The 17853-nt window shown below is 41.0% G+C and overlaps 9 protein-coding genes across 9 annotated transcripts; 4 read left to right on the top strand and 5 right to left on the bottom strand.

Moving 5' to 3' along the window:
- Positions 1-488: 488 nt before the first annotated feature.
- Positions 489-3335, bottom strand: SWI4 (SBF complex DNA-binding subunit SWI4; the record flags this gene model as incomplete). Its single annotated transcript, XM_018131972.1, has 1 exon — positions 489-3335. One exon carries the CDS (start codon positions 3333-3335, stop codon positions 489-491), a length of 2847 nt encoding a protein of 948 aa, XP_017987450.1.
- An 856-nt stretch (positions 3336-4191) lies between these two features.
- LSM4 (U6 snRNA complex subunit LSM4) lies at positions 4192-4728 on the top strand (the record flags this gene model as incomplete). Its single annotated transcript, XM_018131971.1, has 1 exon — positions 4192-4728. One exon carries the CDS (start codon positions 4192-4194, stop codon positions 4726-4728), a length of 537 nt encoding a protein of 178 aa, XP_017987451.1.
- A 156-nt stretch (positions 4729-4884) lies between these two features.
- On the bottom strand, positions 4885-6939 carry TMN3 (Tmn3p; the record flags this gene model as incomplete). The annotated part of the gene is made up of 1 exon (XM_018131970.1): positions 4885-6939. One exon carries the CDS (start codon positions 6937-6939, stop codon positions 4885-4887), a length of 2055 nt encoding a protein of 684 aa, XP_017987452.1.
- An 839-nt stretch (positions 6940-7778) lies between these two features.
- On the top strand, positions 7779-9830 carry CDC27 (anaphase promoting complex subunit CDC27; the record flags this gene model as incomplete). Its single annotated transcript, XM_018131969.1, has 1 exon — positions 7779-9830. The coding sequence occupies one exon, from the start codon at positions 7779-7781 to the stop codon at positions 9828-9830; it is 2052 nt and encodes a 683-aa protein (XP_017987453.1).
- A 222-nt stretch (positions 9831-10052) lies between these two features.
- On the bottom strand, positions 10053-13085 carry AW171_hschr42351 (HDL286Cp; the record flags this gene model as incomplete). Its single annotated transcript, XM_018131968.1, has 1 exon — positions 10053-13085. One exon carries the CDS (start codon positions 13083-13085, stop codon positions 10053-10055), a length of 3033 nt encoding a protein of 1010 aa, XP_017987454.1.
- A 718-nt stretch (positions 13086-13803) lies between these two features.
- On the top strand, positions 13804-15123 carry AW171_hschr42352 (uncharacterized protein; the record flags this gene model as incomplete). The annotated part of the gene is made up of 1 exon (XM_018131967.1): positions 13804-15123. One exon carries the CDS (start codon positions 13804-13806, stop codon positions 15121-15123), a length of 1320 nt encoding a protein of 439 aa, XP_017987455.1.
- A 220-nt stretch (positions 15124-15343) lies between these two features.
- On the bottom strand, positions 15344-15889 carry AW171_hschr42353 (HDL284Cp; the record flags this gene model as incomplete). Its single annotated transcript, XM_018131966.1, has 1 exon — positions 15344-15889. The coding sequence occupies one exon, from the start codon at positions 15887-15889 to the stop codon at positions 15344-15346; it is 546 nt and encodes a 181-aa protein (XP_017987456.1).
- Positions 15890-16090: 201 nt separating this feature from the next.
- On the bottom strand, positions 16091-16783 carry SLX8 (SUMO-targeted ubiquitin ligase complex subunit SLX8; the record flags this gene model as incomplete). The annotated part of the gene is made up of 1 exon (XM_018131965.1): positions 16091-16783. The coding sequence occupies one exon, from the start codon at positions 16781-16783 to the stop codon at positions 16091-16093; it is 693 nt and encodes a 230-aa protein (XP_017987457.1).
- Positions 16784-17139: 356 nt separating this feature from the next.
- RPL23A (60S ribosomal protein uL14) lies at positions 17140-17802 on the top strand (the record flags this gene model as incomplete). Its single annotated transcript, XM_018131964.1, has 2 exons — positions 17140-17181; positions 17431-17802. The coding sequence occupies 2 exons, from the start codon at positions 17140-17142 to the stop codon at positions 17800-17802; spliced, it is 414 nt and encodes a 137-aa protein (XP_017987458.1).
- Between the last annotated feature and the right edge of the window lie 51 nt (positions 17803-17853).

The raw sequence follows: 17853 nt of genomic DNA on the forward strand, positions 1-17853 counted from the left end.
TGGTTTTAAAGGTTTTTTACATATAGAACATCTCATCGCTCAAGAACTAAAAATTTTTTCAGTTGTTTCTTTTTTTCGGACTTTAAATATATCACGAGGCACGAACTTCAACAAGTAGATCTTACAAAGGTGAAGTTGATAGATAAACTTAGCAGGAGGATGGTTTTACCAAAACCGTTGCATGCTCTCTCTTGTATAGACTTACCATGGCTACATAGGCTAAAAATTAATAAGTTAGGGCTTATCCGGTACAATTACAGCATTTCCTCTTGTTAGCTGTATTTTGTCTTGGTTCGGTTCAGTCAAGATTTCTATATATTAACACAAGCGCGGTAGTAAGCTTATAGTTAAAAACAAAACAAAATAAAACAAAATAAAAAAAAATAAAAAAAATAAAAAAATAAAAAAATAAAAAATTCATGAATTTTATTGTCCTTTAGTTGATTGTCCTTATTTTTCCCTTTTTAATATGCTATCTCATTAATTTATCAGACAGTAACGCTACACAGATCTTTTTCGATATCGTCTAATTTCGAATCGATATTCTCAATTGACAGACCGATAAGCTTACGATATTTGTAGATTTTACTTCCATGGTCTGTTATCTTGGCTTTGATTAGCTTTTGTACTATTTGCTTTCGCTTGAGTTGTAGTAACGAGATTTGTACTGCTTGCTTGTAACGATGCCGGGTGATATCGAAATCGGATTTGGAAGTGTCCGTGTCCTCGGTTGAGGTAATATGAGCCTCCTCATCGTGAACGATTGTCGCTAGAGCCAAGGCTTGTAGTTTTTCCATTGTGTTGGCAAATTTGGCCATTGCAATATCGACCGAGATTTGTGCGCCCTTTACTGTAGATTCCAGGGTTGGCAAGTCATTTGCGTTGCATTTGCTGAAAACATCTTGCACATGCTTATCCGAAGTTTCGATGGATTTACTGATACCTTGGAGACCTTCTTCTGCGTTGGTGATCTCCAACTTTACCTTTAATATGCTTTCGTCGTATGACTCCGCCAGCGCTTTTGAAAGTGAGGAAATCTCGGAAGCGAGAACTGCACTGTTTGAGACCGGTCTTTTGTTGCGATTTGTGGCCTTATCCCGGTCGTTTCGTGTGGAGTTCTGAATGTATGGCTGAGAGGGAGTAGGTAGCGGCAAAGCTTTTATAGGTGAAGCACCTGGGGTTTTTACCAAAGCGGTGGGGGTACTGTTGTAATCGGTGTTTCTATCCAATCCAAGCGCTTTTTGGCTATTATACAATGTTTTGGAGATAGAAGATGATGGCGCTTGGACTAGGTCACAGGATGTTGTATTTTCAAGCAACGGGGTCTCTGAAAAGGTTGTCTCCGAGATGCGTTTATTCTCGCTACAAGTAACATTGTTATCGAGTTTGTTTGTACTTTTTTTAGAACGTAGCGGTGTACAAAGTTTGTTTTGTTTTACCTTGAATGACTCCTCCGCTGGAATCAGCATGGGGACAGATGATGTTGCAGGCGTTGGCATCATTGAAGGAATTGGAGTGTTCGTAATAGTAGAGGTAGCATCTACTAAGTTAGATTTAGCAAGTATTGCACTTGCAGTTAATTGTTCATTGTTCATAACGTCCGATGAGCTTCCCAAATAGAGGAATTTGTTACAAAGCTCGATACTCGAATTAAGCGCTGCTAAATGTAAAATAGTATTACCGGAATTGTCTTGGCAGTTGAGACAATATTTCAACAACGCTGGATCATCCTGATATAGAGCTTCGAGAATGGTGTCAATATAGTAACTAATGACAATAGGGTCTTTCGCTTTGTTAACACTTAGTTCAACCAAGTAATGAAGAGGCAACCTACAGTTATTGTCCGGTGTCACAAGACACATTTTAAGGAGTCCTACAACAGCAACAAAGGCACCAGTTCTGAAACAGTTGTTATAAAAAACACATTTTGTTACGCAATTGAAACCTCTATCATTACAATGAAAAATGTTCGCCTCTAACGTTAGTAAGATTTTCATTAGCGGAACATTTGCCATAGCAGTAGCCCAATGCAAAGCCGTATGGCCCTGTTTATCAATCAAAAAATTGACATCAATCCCAACCGGGGGATAGTACAGTTTCTCAGGTAACACAGGCTCGGCTGTGTTGTACTCAGTAGATAGCACTTGCAGAATGATATTCTTGTACTCTTTAGTGTTACACATATCCTTTGGAGATGATGAGCCGGAACTTGAGGAATTCGGAGTGGTATTGTCATTGTACGAGTAGCATTCAACTGAAGAACCATATGAAGTATTGGAACCGCTTGAATTAGACGTTTTATGTGTTTCCGTGGGGTTCATGATTACAAAATTGGGCATTTTACAAGCGTAATTCGGAATCGCATTTTTTTTATTGAAATTATGGCCTGATGGAACAGCCTTGTGTTTACTAGGCCTCTTGGTTTTCTGCTTCTGCTCAGGATTTTCAGAGATGATACGCAAATCAGGCACCATATTGTTAACATTCTTGCTACTAGGTACAGGAAATGGGTAAAACTGCAGTGGCTTTTGCGTTGTAGCATACTGGAGGCTGTTGGCAGTTGGGTCCACAGGAGCTGTGTTAGACGCTGTAATATGACTGTTATGTGTAGAACAATTTGATAACACCATATTAGCTGAATTACAAGGATGCGGGTGCCTTTGACCATCACTACTTTCGGCATCCATGACCACAGGATTAACTGGCGTCTGTTCACTACGCGTAAGAAAATTGTAGTTGTTTTGCGTTTGTTGCACGTGCGCCTGATGTTGTGGTGTCTGAAAGACAAGATGTTGAAGAGGTGAGGGTTGTGCGGCTTTGGTAGAAGCCCGTTTTTTCGCTTTTTTCGAAACCGATCCTGTGGTGGACTGACTTGAGTCTGCAATCTTCTTTTTAGGTGTCTTATTATAGCTCGACGGTGAGGTTATCTTAGTCGCAGGGGAAAGTTTCTTTATTATAGAATTTTTGGAGCGCCTGGGAGGCATGTTCATCGGATCCGGATTAAAATTTATCAACGTATGAACAACCACATCTGTAATCTCATACTTCGCTATAAGATTTTGAGCGTTATCTAACGGAATCCAGGTGCCTTGAAAACGACCATAACCGCCCTGAATCTTCTGATGGCTAATTTCAGTAGATTCCTTCTCTAATATTTTAGTCCTTTGGGTCTTCGAAAATGAAGCTACCTTAAAAACCTGCGTTATATTTATCCAATCATCTTGTAACCTTCTCATAACAATACTAGATTCCTTACCCCTACAATAACACTCGTAAACATCTACACCAGCATATGTAGCAATTTCTATAATTGGGGTGACGCTACCTCTGTTCATCGCGTACGAGTCCTCACAGTTTAAACGGTTTTCGTTTCCAAGTACTCGCCTTGTGTGATCTTTCAATAATTACCTTTATACTACCTGCAATTATATATTAAACCGCACTTAAACAGGTGTAAAATTAAAGTTAACGCGATTTTAACTTATTTCTAAATCAAAATGCTTTTCAATCACGTTGATTATCCTTCCACACCCTTTACTTTAGCTTAAACTCGGTAAATGTAAAATGATTCCACACGACCAGCCAACTGTTAAATGCTAATCTATTAAGCCTCAAACCGCCTGTAAAAACAAATCCTGATACTGCCAAATCAAGTTTCGTTATTAACCAGTTCCCACAACTAGTAATTATTGTTCAGATAGACTAGTACTAAAGGTTTGTTGTAGTTTTTTATATACAGTGCTAAGAAAATTTTTATCTATACCCGATTGGGTATAGCAAGCTAATTCGTTTGCGCGTTCTCGTGTCTAATGACTAATGCTTATCTGATTATGTCATGGGTTGGTCACGTGCTCTGTTATGTAAGGAGTGACTTTCTCGGCTGAGGAGGTTGGATTCAAGTGGTGTTCAAGAGGCTTACAAAGACCAGTTCTTAACCCGGCGCTGGCGATATCATAGCTCATACTTACGTCAACGTACAGATTTGCTCTGAATGAGTTAGGATACACGTGATCAACCCAGTTATGTCACGTGGATATCACTGTAAACGAATGATTGCAACACATCGCAAGCGAAGTTTTCGGTTCATATGTAGACAGGATGGAGGAGCAGACGATTCACAGAATCGGAGTTTTATTCCTTAGGAACCAGTCTATACGATCGCTTGAAGGCTATTGAGATATTGAAATTGGCATGTTGCCGTTATATTTGCTTACCAATGCGAAAGGGCAGGAAATGTTCATAGAGTTGAAAAATGGAGAAACTATTGAAGGCAAGTTGACAAACGTTGATAATTGGATGAATTTAACTCTCTCAAATGTAATTCATACAGCATCTGATCAGTCCCTACAATTACCAGAAATTTATCTTCGCGGTTCTTTCATAAAGTACATCAAGTTGCAGGATGATATTATTGATAAGGTAAAACAACAACTGAACAGTGGTAAGGACGGCAATAACAGTGGGGGTGGTTCAAATCAAATGAGAGATAGAGACAGTGGAAGAAGGTTTACTAGCAGACGGGAGAATGTGAATAGCAGTGGCGGAAGAGCCCATCAGGATTATCAAAGGAAACGAGGTGGTGGAAACTTCCAAAGAAGAGACGGACAGTATAATAGCAATAGTAATCGTCGCTCGAGGCAACCTCAAAACAATGGCCCACAGGGCTCGCAGACTAACAATGGTTCAGGTGGTTTTATTCAGTATCATCAGTCTCAGTATACCTTTTAAGATGATAATGAAGTGGTCAGTTAAAAATGTACAAGCCGTTAAAAGATTTTTAAGCCTCTTTAGTCTGTTGACCATATAAACGTAGCTATTATTGCAGGTGACTAATAACTAGTGCTCTCCGCATTTTGAACTTAATCTTACATTTACGAATTTCGGTTAAAGAGAGTGGCAGTTGTACTGCCGTTCTTTTGGGAGGTTATTTATCATTCTATGTAAAAACCAACAGCAGGCTAGATAGCCGATAGCGCCTGAGCTACACCACCACAATGCACTGAGGAGAGTGCTGTAAGCGATGTACATAAAAATACTAGTAAAGTCCGTGTAGTTTAAGATAACAAGGCCATGATAAATGCAGTATGCCAGCACGTACCATGCAGATGCGCCGCTGGCGAAGAAAGTTCTCCATCTCCACGAGTTGAGCATATTAAAAACTCTCGCCCACCGTGAACTGCCATTTTTGCTGTATTGCAGATCCGTCCTGTGAACTAACTGCAAGTAGATGGATGCTATAGACGTTCCCGCAATTACAATTGAGAGTATACCGACCTTGGCAAAAATGAATGCGATGGTGGGGTATATTGAAGTCAGCATCGACGCTGTGTGTTTTGAGAAGTAATTCAACTCTAAGTAGAGCAATGCAAATGGAATCAGTCCAGTAAACAGCTTACAAGAGAAAACATTCAAGAGCCATATTGGCGGCTTTTCTTTTGGATGAATTGATTGTCTATGGTTTTCGTAATGGAAATTTGACAGGAAAGATGATTTCTTTAAGTGGAAAAGGTCTGGCGGTAACTTTAAAAATGCAAAAGGAACACTACCATGCCACTTGACTGCAACCAAAGAAATTACTATGCAAATAATGGAATAAATGGTCAACATACAGGAGTCCTTCAGAAATGGAAATCTCCACGGCGTACCTTTTGGTAACCATATAATAACATTAATAATACACATGAAACAAAGGACTGAAATAGGCATGCAGAAGCCACATTTAATACCTAATTTGGTTACCTTTTCTTCATTATTCAGTACTTTACCCGATAAAAGTCGTGCAACTTTAGCTGCTGAAATAGGACCTACGAAAATGAATAGAGTAGCCATAACAGTGGCTAACGGGTGTATACTGTGGATTCTCCTTATGGGTGCTAAAAAAAGGGAATAGCCTAAAAAAGCAAATGTTGCATGAGTACCCACTGCAACAAGAGTATTCAGCAGAAGTGGGAAGCGAGACCCCAGATTAACCCAATCGGACGCTATGGCGCCAGCCCTGTCGTTACGTTCAATGCGACGCAGCATCATCTTAAAGCCGACCGTCAGGGCCATTAGAAGTACGAAGGTGAAACTTATAACAAGCCAATGCATGAAGCCGGATTCACCATGTCCAGCTATACTCTGAGTAATGTAGTAACTCTGCCTATTTTCCCAATCAACCTTAAGATCTTCCCTCCAGTAGACGGAGTAAGTAAATGGGATAGTAACCGCCTCTGACGTTGAAGGATTAATTTCAAAATGCTCGTAGTCTTTCGAGCCTCCTGGGCATGTTTCATCAGACACTGACTTCGGGTATACTTCAAATCCAATGATGGTATTTTTGTTGAAATCTATTGAATGGTATCGCACAACAATCATAACATGGTTATTTATGTATGCCGCGCCAGACTCTATATCAATATAGCCGAGTGAGAAGCCCGGATCATAGCGCTTAGTGTTGGTCTTTGAAGAAATATATGTGGTAGATGCTGGAACTACCCCGTCAATGAGCCAATTCACCTTGTAATTCTCGCGGATTAGCCGCTCTATGTTCCCTAACTCTTCTGGTTTTACCGTTCGCGTACATAGCACCCTACATGCATCATCTTGGTCAAAAGTCAGCTCATACCCACTATGGTGAATACGATCTCCCCTAAAGATCTCTTCTATCGAGCGATATAAAGGATGCTGTCTATTAGAAGGGCACGTGAAAGGTAATCCCTCATACCCGTATTGTTTGCCTCCTTGGAACCGCTCCAGCTTATTAACTATCACCTCGACCTTATCTCCTGTTTTATAGATATGCTTCGTCATATAAATGGAGCCACCATGCTTAAGAACCCAACACAGCCCCTCATACGAACGTTCCAATAGCAAGAACAGCAAGCAAATCTTCAAAGCAGTGAAAGCAGTCTTTCTCCACGATAACGGAAGTTTTAATTCTTTAAACCGCACCTTCATAGCACCTAAAGCAACTTAGCAAATAATCTATGTCGCCTAATGATTGTTCTTCCACCCTAGCTAAATGCACTCCACTATAATATCACAACTATAAAGAAAACTGATGTTCTTCCCCGCTATATTAGCAAAGTCAGTTTAAGCTTCTAATGCGCCGAATAGCAATCCCACCTAAGGATTCACCCAGTTGCTATGTTACTATTGCCTATATACGTTCTCCGCCCTTTCTAAGCTGCCTTTTTCAATTAAGGATTCCTTAGATAAACTAACCGCCACCTAGAATCCTACGGGCATAAAATACAGATGAAGCTAATTCAAAAGACATTAAGGCTTGTAGAATAACATTTTGGTACATTGTTCTTTACTCAAAGATTAGGGATGGCTTATAAAATCTACAGCATCACTATAGTAGTGGTGTTGATGCGCGACCTTAATTCCTTTACACTGAAGTCAGCAGCTTACGGAATAAACCCACAACAGTATGATCTACGTTTAAATAGGATTATCGGATGAAGATTGAAACTCTCGGATATATAGTCTAAACAACGTCCCTTTATTTATAGAGCGCAGCGTGCGTAAGACGTTCGGGACATGAAATGTTAGAAACAAACAACCAAACAAAGAACACCAGTTGCAATAGCGAGCAGTGGACCAAGCATCGGAGTTGCGCAGAAGCAGTTGTTTCAGTACTAAATCCGGAAGATATTTTGATCGATATTTTAATCACGTGATATGAGGGGTGAGCTGCCTGAATCAAATCATATTGAGTACTCCACAAAGAAACTCTATAAACGCACCATAAGCCGAACAACACAGTGTAAGTCAACAACGATACAGCAAGGATGTCAGCTGTTCTGCAGGAGACAATCTCACAACTAAAGCATTTGGTCATAACCCATATTCAGCAGTTGAATTATGATTCTGCGGAGTTCTTTTCCGAGTTGTTGTATGCAGACTGCTCCTGCATTAACAACGACAACAGCACGGGAGGGAGCGGCTCAGAAGAGAGCCAGAACCGGTTAGACTCGATGTATTATTATGCTTTGGCTTTGTATTTACAGGGGGACTACCATTCTGCTATTCATGTGATAAAAGATTCACTAAGATCTCATCTAGGTTGTGCTTACATCTACGCGAGATGCTGCTTGAAACTTGGAAACCATTACCAAGAGGCTATTCAATCGTTACTCATGTTGCAGGATTATTGGCAGAATGGCGTTGTTAACAATACCGAGCTTTACATGTATCCTGACAAAGCAACGATACTTTCTGTTTTAGGGCAACTATCGTTAAAGTCACACCAAGATAAAGAATCTGTAAATTTCCTCTCACAATCGCTATCGACCAACAGCTACCAATTGGAACCACTTTCCATTTTATTTGAAATCAGGGCAGATCTTCAAACTGTCAAGTTGTTCAAGCCTGTTAAGAAGTCCTGGAAATCTAAGCACTTGAGGACTTCAAACATCATATCTAAACCTCAAACTCCGTTTAAAATACCGTCGCGCTTGACCACTTCCACTGTTGCAGCGGCTCCTAACCCTTTACTCTCGACCTCCAATGTGATAGTTTCTACATCGCCATCTATGATGAGACGTTCCAAGTTTTTGAATTCAAGTGGTAATTCTCACAACCCTACTTCGAATAATAACAACAGCAACGCGAATAACAGTAATATTAATAATTCTTTGACGACAACAGCTAGTTCTACTGCTACTGCTAATAATAATAATAATAATAACGTCCAACAGTCTACCCCCCCTTCAAAATTACTGAGTATTGATAATAATAACACTGCTAGTGCTACTCACCCTAACACTAACACAAATACTAACAATAAAGCAACCCCTGAAAACAAAACTTTCACATCACAAGTTCAAATTCTTTCACACAATCAGCAAGTGCATAAACCTTTAGACCAATTGATGTACTGGATGATGAAAGCTTACAAATCCTATTATAGATACGATTCCTATAGGGCTATTAGATTATTGAACGAACAGATTCCGATACATATTTTGCAATCGATGCCTTGGTGTTTATCATTGTTGTCTCGCTTACACTTTGAAATTCAAAATCATGACATGGCTCTTTCGTATTTTAATAAGTTACGTCGTTTGCAACCTACTAGGTTAAAAGACATGGACATTTATTCTACCCTTTTATGGCATTTGCATGACAAGATCCGTTTAGCTAACTTATGCCATGAGCTAATGGCACAGGATGACAAGCACGCTATAACGTGGTGTTGTTTAGGAAATTTATTTTCCTTGAATAGAGATCATGATGAAGCGATTAAGGCATTGAAGAAGGCTACAAGTCTAAATCCCCAGTTTGCATATGCATATACTTTGCAAGGTCATGAGTATTCCAATAATGACGCTTTCGACAACGCAAAAATGTGTTACCGAAAGGCATTGGCAATCAATCCAAACCATTACAATGCCCATTATGGTTTAGGTATGTCGTGTATTAAGTTGGGCCAATATGATGAGGCTTTACTCCATTTTGAAAAGGCTCGTTCAATTAACCCTGTAAATGTGATACTGAACTGTTGTTGTGGCGTTGCCCTTGAAAGGTTAGGTCGCCGTGAAAAAGCTCTTGACTTTTACCAATTAGCATGTGAATTACAACCAAACTCGTCATTAGCATTATTTAAGAAATCTCAACTTTTATTCAACTTGGGTCAATATAGTAATGCACTACAAAATTTTGAGAAACTAGAGAAGTTGACCCCCAACGAGGCACCAGTTCACTTCTTATTAGGACAATTGTATCAAATAGTTGGAAGAAAGAAGGATGCAATAACACAATTCACAATTGCTATGAATTTGGATCCAAAGGGTATCCAATTAATTAAGGAGGCATTAGAAAAATGTCATGAGCAAGGATGATGAATAAATAAATATTGCCACGATAGCAGTTATTATGATATTAATATTATATTTTTAGAAAGAAAATAGATATATTATTTAAATATCATATTCATCGGCTACTTTCTTCATATATATCTATGTATATAAAAATACTCGTTTTTCGGACAATATAGCATAATAGCTTTCAATCTAAGAAATTAGTATAATACAAACTTTCAACACAATAGCCATTTTAAAAACTCAAATCCTGTCCCCTAAGAACTTTGGATCAAGGCCTAAGTACCCACCAACGTTATTGAGTGCTGAAGTAGGCTGTTCAAAACTAAACCGAAATTGCTGCGAATTTTTTCCTGTTGCTGTACTTGCTGAAGCAGTTGGTGAGTCCATATCCATGTAAGACGGCATGGTGGAAGAATAATTAATCTTGTTATCATTCACGCCGACATTAGTATTGCTTAGGCTTCGACGATTTTGTGAAGAACTAAAAGAACTAGAGCCGTTTAATGTATCTTCCGCTTCTAAACGGCGATTTTGTTCCCAATACATCTCCTCCGAATCCTCTTGGTTCAACATGCTTTCATCCCTCTTGTATGTTTTTTCCAAGGCTTGGGAGAAAAGTTCTTGGGCTCTTGACAAAGAAACTGTAGGCGTGGCGCATGAACTGATCACGGGAACAGTAGTATCGACATCAATCGTTGCTTTCATTAGCGCAGCCATCCAAGTTCTCATTTCTTCTTTGCTTTCAACAGCGAAGTAATGGATCTTAGGTTGTGTGAATGTCAATCCTTTTCTGGAGCCAGGAGCAGGTGGGACCAATTTAAAACAGTAACGACCCTTGCCTACGCTGGCAGCATATAGTGCCACAAATTTATCATCTTCCTTAGCAGGTAATACCCTGTGGGAAGTAATATCAATCAACCCTCGTTCTCTAGTATCCGAAATATTTGAAAAATACGATAATCTGGTACCATGTAGGGTGAAGAATCTATTTTTCCACACCCCCATAGTACCTGCGCCCTTCTTACTCATCCATCCGGAGCAATCAGCATCTTTAATGGAATCGTCAACCGAAACGTTTCTGATTCCACCAGTAAAGGCAGATGTTTGCTTCTTAGATAGACTCTTGCCGCCGTTGAGTCTTTTCATAGACTTTACCGCATCACTTAGAGATCTTTTAGAGTCCTTTGTACCGCTTCTTTCAGTAGACAGAGAGGTCTTGCTCGTGAGCTCTTCCCGAGCATCGAAATATTTGTTAACTGGAACACGTTGCTCTTTAGCACTCACGGACCTTCTCTGCTCCTCACTACTCTTCATATTAAACGTTGTTAGTCGCTCTTTAGATTTAGAACTCTCATCTTCAGTAGGAACTTTCTCGACCTCGTAAACATCTGAAGTAACGTCTGCCGTTGAGGCCTTCTTGAAACTTCTGGTACTGTCAGCACTGTAGTTGTTATCAAAGACACCTAATTTCAAGTCCGATAAGGATCCACGTCTAGACATCTGCGGAGTCGACAGAAGCGCATCTTGCGATGGGGGAAATTGGTCCTTTTCTCTACTTATGAAAGCAGGAATTGAAGAGTTCCTCCTGTGTTTTGTCTGAGGATCAGTTGTAACTGTGATGCTAGGGCGGCTCTGAGTGCCAGAAGCATTTGCTGAATGAGCATAAATACTAGATGTAGGCCTATCGCTCGATGGTACCTCCGAGTTATCGAAGGTTTCCACAGCATCATCAGTTGGAGATGATAACAGCGAAATCCTGTTAAACAGTTCTACGAAAGAACCGCTGGATTTTGATTTTTTATGTTTCCGTAAAATAACTGGAGGTGCGGAGGAACCAATGGTTTCCATCTTGGTTTCGGATTGCAGAGAGGACGCATAAGGATTAGGTAGTTCTGTAGTGTCCATATTGTCGATGTTTGCTCCCTCATTCTGCGTCCCCTGTATACGCTTTCCAAAACTATTTCCTAAAGAGGATGGAGACTGAACCGTTTTCAGTACGTTTTCATTTGATGAACTTCCATTCTTCTGGAAAGGAGAAATTCTGCCCAATGGTGAAGAAGGTGAAAAGGTGGACCTATTAAAAGCAGGCGACTTTGGTGGCTGTACAGGAGAGGGGTAAGAAGGTGGGATCGGAGCCCTACGAGGAGACAAAAATGTGTCATCGACTGCACCATCTTCCAGTGGAACTATCATAGATGACCTTAACCGCGGAGTATTAGCAAAGCTGCGCATTTGCGGAACAACATCACTAGCCTCCCTCAGTCTTCCAGGTTCATCTAAGCGTAGAGTTGCAGATCTTCTATTCCACAGTTGACTAGGTGTAGTGTTCAGTTTCAGAGGCAGGGCTGGTATGGGCTTCTCCTGGACAGGCATTAGATTCTCTTCTTTGTCTGAGGTTACTTCTACTCTACGAGTCTCCTGTATGTGCTTCAGCGGTGCTGCATCCAGCAACTTAGGTGATTTATTATACCCACCAAAGGCGTTTCCAGCGTCTCCACGCTGAGCCAGATTGCTGTTCTTGTTTGAAACCTGCTCCTTTATAGCCTCGATTCTTTTGTGAAGTTCAAAACGTGTTCCGAATGAGGTGATATCAAGTTCCTTCAAATGCGCTAACTCGAGCTCCAATAATATGGCTCCAGTAACTTCGTGCTCCTCGAACTTGGAGGCATACTTATCTTCAAACCCAACGGATCGCATATACTTCGCAACCTGCTCTGGTGACCACGATAGAGCGTCGCCAGGGTTTAGGGCTTCGTCCTTGCTTTCTTCAGCTTGGTTAACTTCCTGACCATGCGATGATAAGGAACCGCGCTCGTAGTTAGTCAGCGTAGTGTTCCCACTGCTTGAACCCTGCGCAAACGAAACATTCACATCATTAAGTGACTCCCCTCGTAACTCCTCAAGAACCCGGTCGATATCACTCATAGTGGTCTTAACACTAATTCCCTTGGTCAAATTCTCCGTGCTATCGTTTCCGGTGGCATTACTGATTCTTTTGTTGGACTTATTCCTCATAGCTGATGGTCGCGCTATAGAAATCTCTTGCGTAAACAGCTTTGGATATAAACCTTCCTCCCCAGTACTTAGGTTTCTACCGTAGTACCAACCATCGTTATATTCGCCGTCATCAGTAATTACCTCTATTTTATCACCAGGCTTCATATCCAACTCGTCCTCCATCCGTTTCGAGTACTCGTTTATCGCAATATAAGTCCCATACTTAGCTTCACCGTTTTGCAAATCCTCTCGCAAACCCTCTTCTGTTATACTCATTTTTAATAACCAGTAAACTACTGTATACCGTCGATATTAAAAGCTTTTCCACTATATCTAAAAAGTGCTGCCTACAACTAAGGATCAACGTCGACAACAGTCGTCTTTTCAAAAATATCTTGTAATATGTAATCCGTTTAGAGACGCACTATTATCCCAAATTCCCTTTGTTCGCGTCCTAAACTTTTCGTACTATATCAGTTAGCTTAATGATTTAACTGGACTAAACTTATTGACCCTTTTTTGGCGTTGAACTATTGGACAAGTTTCTTTTTCAAAGCTTGCTTGAACGGCCGCTCTGCAGGTATTGGTCCTGATAGACTGTAGTTTCAATTTCAATAGAACGAAATGAAGTTTGGTGCTAGATAGGTGTTTATTGAGTACCTACTTTTGTTGTTTCTTGTGTTATGGCTATGTACGTGCCAGGTGGGCATCGCGCAATCAAGCTTCAAGACGATGACCCGTTAAACAATATAAAATGGGTGAATGGTGGAGATAGTAATGATTGTCTAGATTATATGTAGATAGATAATGTACAGAGCGGGGCGTGAAGGGGCTTTATAGGGGGCTTATTCTTGTTACGAACGATTGTTCTATAGTTAGTTATGTATATCTTGTCATCGAAAAATGAAATTATTCGATACTTAATACGTAACAATTCAGAAACGCATTAAACAAGAACGGCAAAAAGGCGTTATAGGGCGTTAGAGAGGTTGTAATGCAGTTATTTACGCATCCTAATAGGAATAGACAGCCGACGTTCTTACTGCATCTCGAAATACAGGAGTTGTCGAATATTCCTCAATCCTCGGGTTCTTGCTATGTTAAATGGCAACTAAAAGACGGTACGGGGACTTCCGTCAGGAGGAAGGATAGTGCGGCAGGTTCGCAGGGGGGTAGCAATCAGAGCAAGGGCATTACTGAGAAGGTCCTGGTTAATAATCACCGAGCGCGGTGGAATTATCGGTTGGATCCACCCGCTACTGTGAAGTTGGGTTTGGACAAAAACCGGATTTTGGGGAGCAAGATTTTGACGTTGCAGATATACTTCGAGTTCTTAGATGATTTCCACCGAAATTCACTTGGAGGACCCGGTGGGTTGATACAGTCGCCTATACGGAGTCCTGGGTCTCCGGCGTCAGTTGCTTCCTCGGGAAACGTATATACGAAGAACATGAAAGGAAAGCTCTTGCTAGGCACTATATCTACGGACCTAGTGGATTACGTGAACGAGTCGCAGGAGACAGTGACTAACAGGCTTCTTTTGCAGAAGTCGAAGATTAATTCTATCTTGACGCTACGGATTCGGATGCAATTGCTGAGAGGCAATTTTGAGGACTATAACTGGATTGTGAAACACCACAGCAAGAGTCGGATAGGCTTGAATGAAATATTAGAGGACTCTTCTGAGGTGGTAAATATGATACCTGGCCATCATACTAATTCTATGCGGATAAGCACCCCTTCTGTGAAGAACGGGAGTAACAGTGCGTCGGAAAACGGTGCATATACGCCTCTTCGGCGGGGCCAGAAGGGCGACAAGCTGAATGCGGTTACCTTTACGAATCCTCTCATTGAGAAGTTATACCAGAAAACTTTTGAACTGTCTTGGGATCCTCAGCCGGGTGAGCTGACGCCGCGGGAGTGCGTGGAGGACATTATAGAAGGCGGCAATGGCTGGGCACGAAACGAATGGGGTATAAGTTTGGTAGAATTGCGAAAATTAGAGATGCAAGAATATGATGGTGACGGATTTATTCATAGTTTGAGGATGATGCATATACAGAATTCGCTGCCGGACTCGAATGCTGATTTATTCAGCTACATCAAGAATGATAGGAAGTTCGATCAACAAGGTCGAGAGGACACACGTGTTCTAAGTGCTAGGCAGCGGAAGCATTTAAGAAACAGGTCGAGGCGAGGAACTAGTGCGCAATCCCCGTCTCCCGAACCTGACGAAAGCATACAGGTCGCTGGGGAGCAATCGCCTCCAGCGACCAATAATAGGAGCTGGAAGGTTAATAACATATTACCTTGAACTCTCATATAAATATAAAATAGGAACGTTCTTATAGATTGAGGATATATTATTAGTAGAATGGTAGGAACTCTAACAAAAATTACATGAGGACAGTCTAATTTAGCTGTGTAGTTTTTGCTATGTTATTATGCAATCTATGAATACTATTTATAAGTTTCTATATTATTATGACTCATTTGTACTAGCACTCTCCACCCCTTCTTACTCATAATGCACATCATAACATTCTAGTAATGGAACTATGTTGTCTCTCATAAATCTGGTCGCCGACAAGGAACGGACGTAAAGTATTCACCCATCTAGTATTCGGTTCTATGCACATCGACTCGCGACAGAACACTGTAATGTCCGAACGTAGGGGACTGGGCTTCAATGTACACCATGTACACATACAGGGCACGTTCGGAGAGACATAGTACAAGTGTTTTATTCCTCTCATAGAACAACGGATGGGTCTATCATCTTGGCTACCGGCGTAAACACCACATCGTATATGTTTCAAACCATTATCCATGAATTGGTCTATTTTCAGAGGCCGCCTCCTCTTCGACTTCCACCTACCGCGCTTCAAGTAGAAGTCAAGTAACCGCTTCGTTAATTTCGATGCCGGCAACGACTCTTCCATTGAACCACCAACATTTTTCTGTAAGTGAATGTTTCCAATCACTATGTTGGTATTCGGAGATGCAAGTCCAAATCCTCGAGGACGTTTTGCATGATCGTTATTGTCATATGTTTTCCGCTGTAATTTGTTATCTGACATAGGTAAGTGTGCAATAGCTTATACGGAGCAACAATAGCAGCTGCCTGTGGCTAGTACCGGCTCGGACTAAGACTAATGCGCAATTTGTGCAACATTTTGGTTACAGGTAACTGCCAGCGACATCTCTTTGTACCTTCAATACTAGAAATTCGGAAAATATGACTGACATTAAAACGACAACCGAAACAGAAAATCGGTATCTCATCGATCCTTTCGTACCCGCTTCTTTCTAAGAATTATTAGGCCCACATCCTTAAGCTTTACGTCCTTCCGACATAATGCACACTGTCCGTTTCTCCTGTATCCACGAGAACTGTTCACCATCTGGAACAGGCATACTGCACAGAAAACATGCCCACATGGCGTCATCAATGCAACATCCGGTGGATCAAAACATATAGGACAAACATAGTCACTAGCCCTCTTATGCTCCAGTCTCACCTCTGCGGACAAATTTGGGCCGCTTGTAGACGATGCAGTCTCGTCGGCCTCGTCTTGAATTTCAACAACTTGCTGTAACTTCGCTTCATCATCTTCTGTAGGTCCGGTCCCGCCAGCCCTGTCCGTACTTAAACATACCAAATCCTCACCTTGATCTTCTTCAACCTCTTGTCTGTCTTCTCCCTCTTCAAGGAAACTCCGGATATCCCGTTCAAGGTCATCTACCAAGCCATCGTCCGAGGACAGTGATACTGAAGCCCTATCAGCCTGTTCAACATCTACATAATTCGTATCATCAGTCCTTCTCCTTTTAGACCGTGGTGACGTTTCCTCCTCGTCGGAGCTCTCTCTTTGTCTAGTTCGCAGTCTTTCTCTGTCTTGCTCATTCTCATGCAAAACTTCATTCTCAAGATAAGTCACCTCTACTTCAGGTTCATCACTCCCAACACTCATCTCCAGCTACTATGCAAAATTATACCAGATAAATCACTACTCGCTCCGCTGTCTCTCGCTCTTTTCTTACTCACCTCTTTATACTTCGCAACGCCATAACCTTCGTTACGTTATTCAGTATTAAAGCCTTGATATGCCAAAATCACGTGAAAAGAACTGTTAGGACTAGCACCCAAACATTTTTGTTTGCATCCGCACATCCTTTTGCGTGTTTCCATTTTTTCCGGTTTCTGTTTCATGTGCGATCACCGAATGTCACTCAACGGAGAAGGCTACTAGTAGTTTTCATGAAATGGTTGAAATGAGCATTTGGCTACTAGCAATAGTTAAGAACAAGCAAATCCAAAGAGTCAAAAATGTCCGGTAACGGTGCTCAAGGTACGAAATTCAGAATTTCTGTATGTTATAATACGATTACCAACTAGATATAATGAAGAAGGCGTGTTTTTTATGCGATGAGCTGTCAAATGGAGCTTTTATACCAATAAAGTTGACCTTAAACTAAGATCCTCCAGTAATATGTGAGATTTTTGGTTAAGAAATGAATTTGGAAGTACTCCGTTTTAATGCACTAATCAATTTGCGTGTGGTTTCTTCATTATGGATGTTTTTTAAAAATCGTTTAAATTTACTAACATCATGAACAGCTAGGTTTGCCAACCGGCGCCATCATGAACTGCGCTGACAACTCTGGTGCCAGAAACTTGTACATCATGGCTGTCAAGGGTTCTGGTTCCAGATTGAACAGATTGCCAGCTGCTTCCTTAGGTGATATGGTTATGGCTACTGTCAAGAAGGGTAAGCCAGAATTGAGAAAGAAGGTTATGCCAGCTATTGTTGTTAGACAATCCAAGCCATGGAGAAGAAAGGACGGTGTCTACTTATACTTTGAAGACAACGCTGGTGTCATTGCTAACCCAAAGGGTGAAATGAAGGGTTCCGCTATTACTGGTCCAGTTGGTAAGGAATGTGCCGATTTGTGGCCAAGAATTGCCTCCAACTCTGGTGTTGTTGTTTAATTTACCCATCATTATAGTCACTTAGATATTTGATAACATAACTGTGTAATT

The sequence above is a fragment of the Eremothecium sinecaudum genome, chromosome IV, assembly GCF_001548555.1.
Source record: "Eremothecium sinecaudum strain ATCC 58844 chromosome IV, complete sequence".
NCBI lineage: Eukaryota > Fungi > Ascomycota > Saccharomycetes > Saccharomycetales > Saccharomycetaceae > Eremothecium > Eremothecium sinecaudum.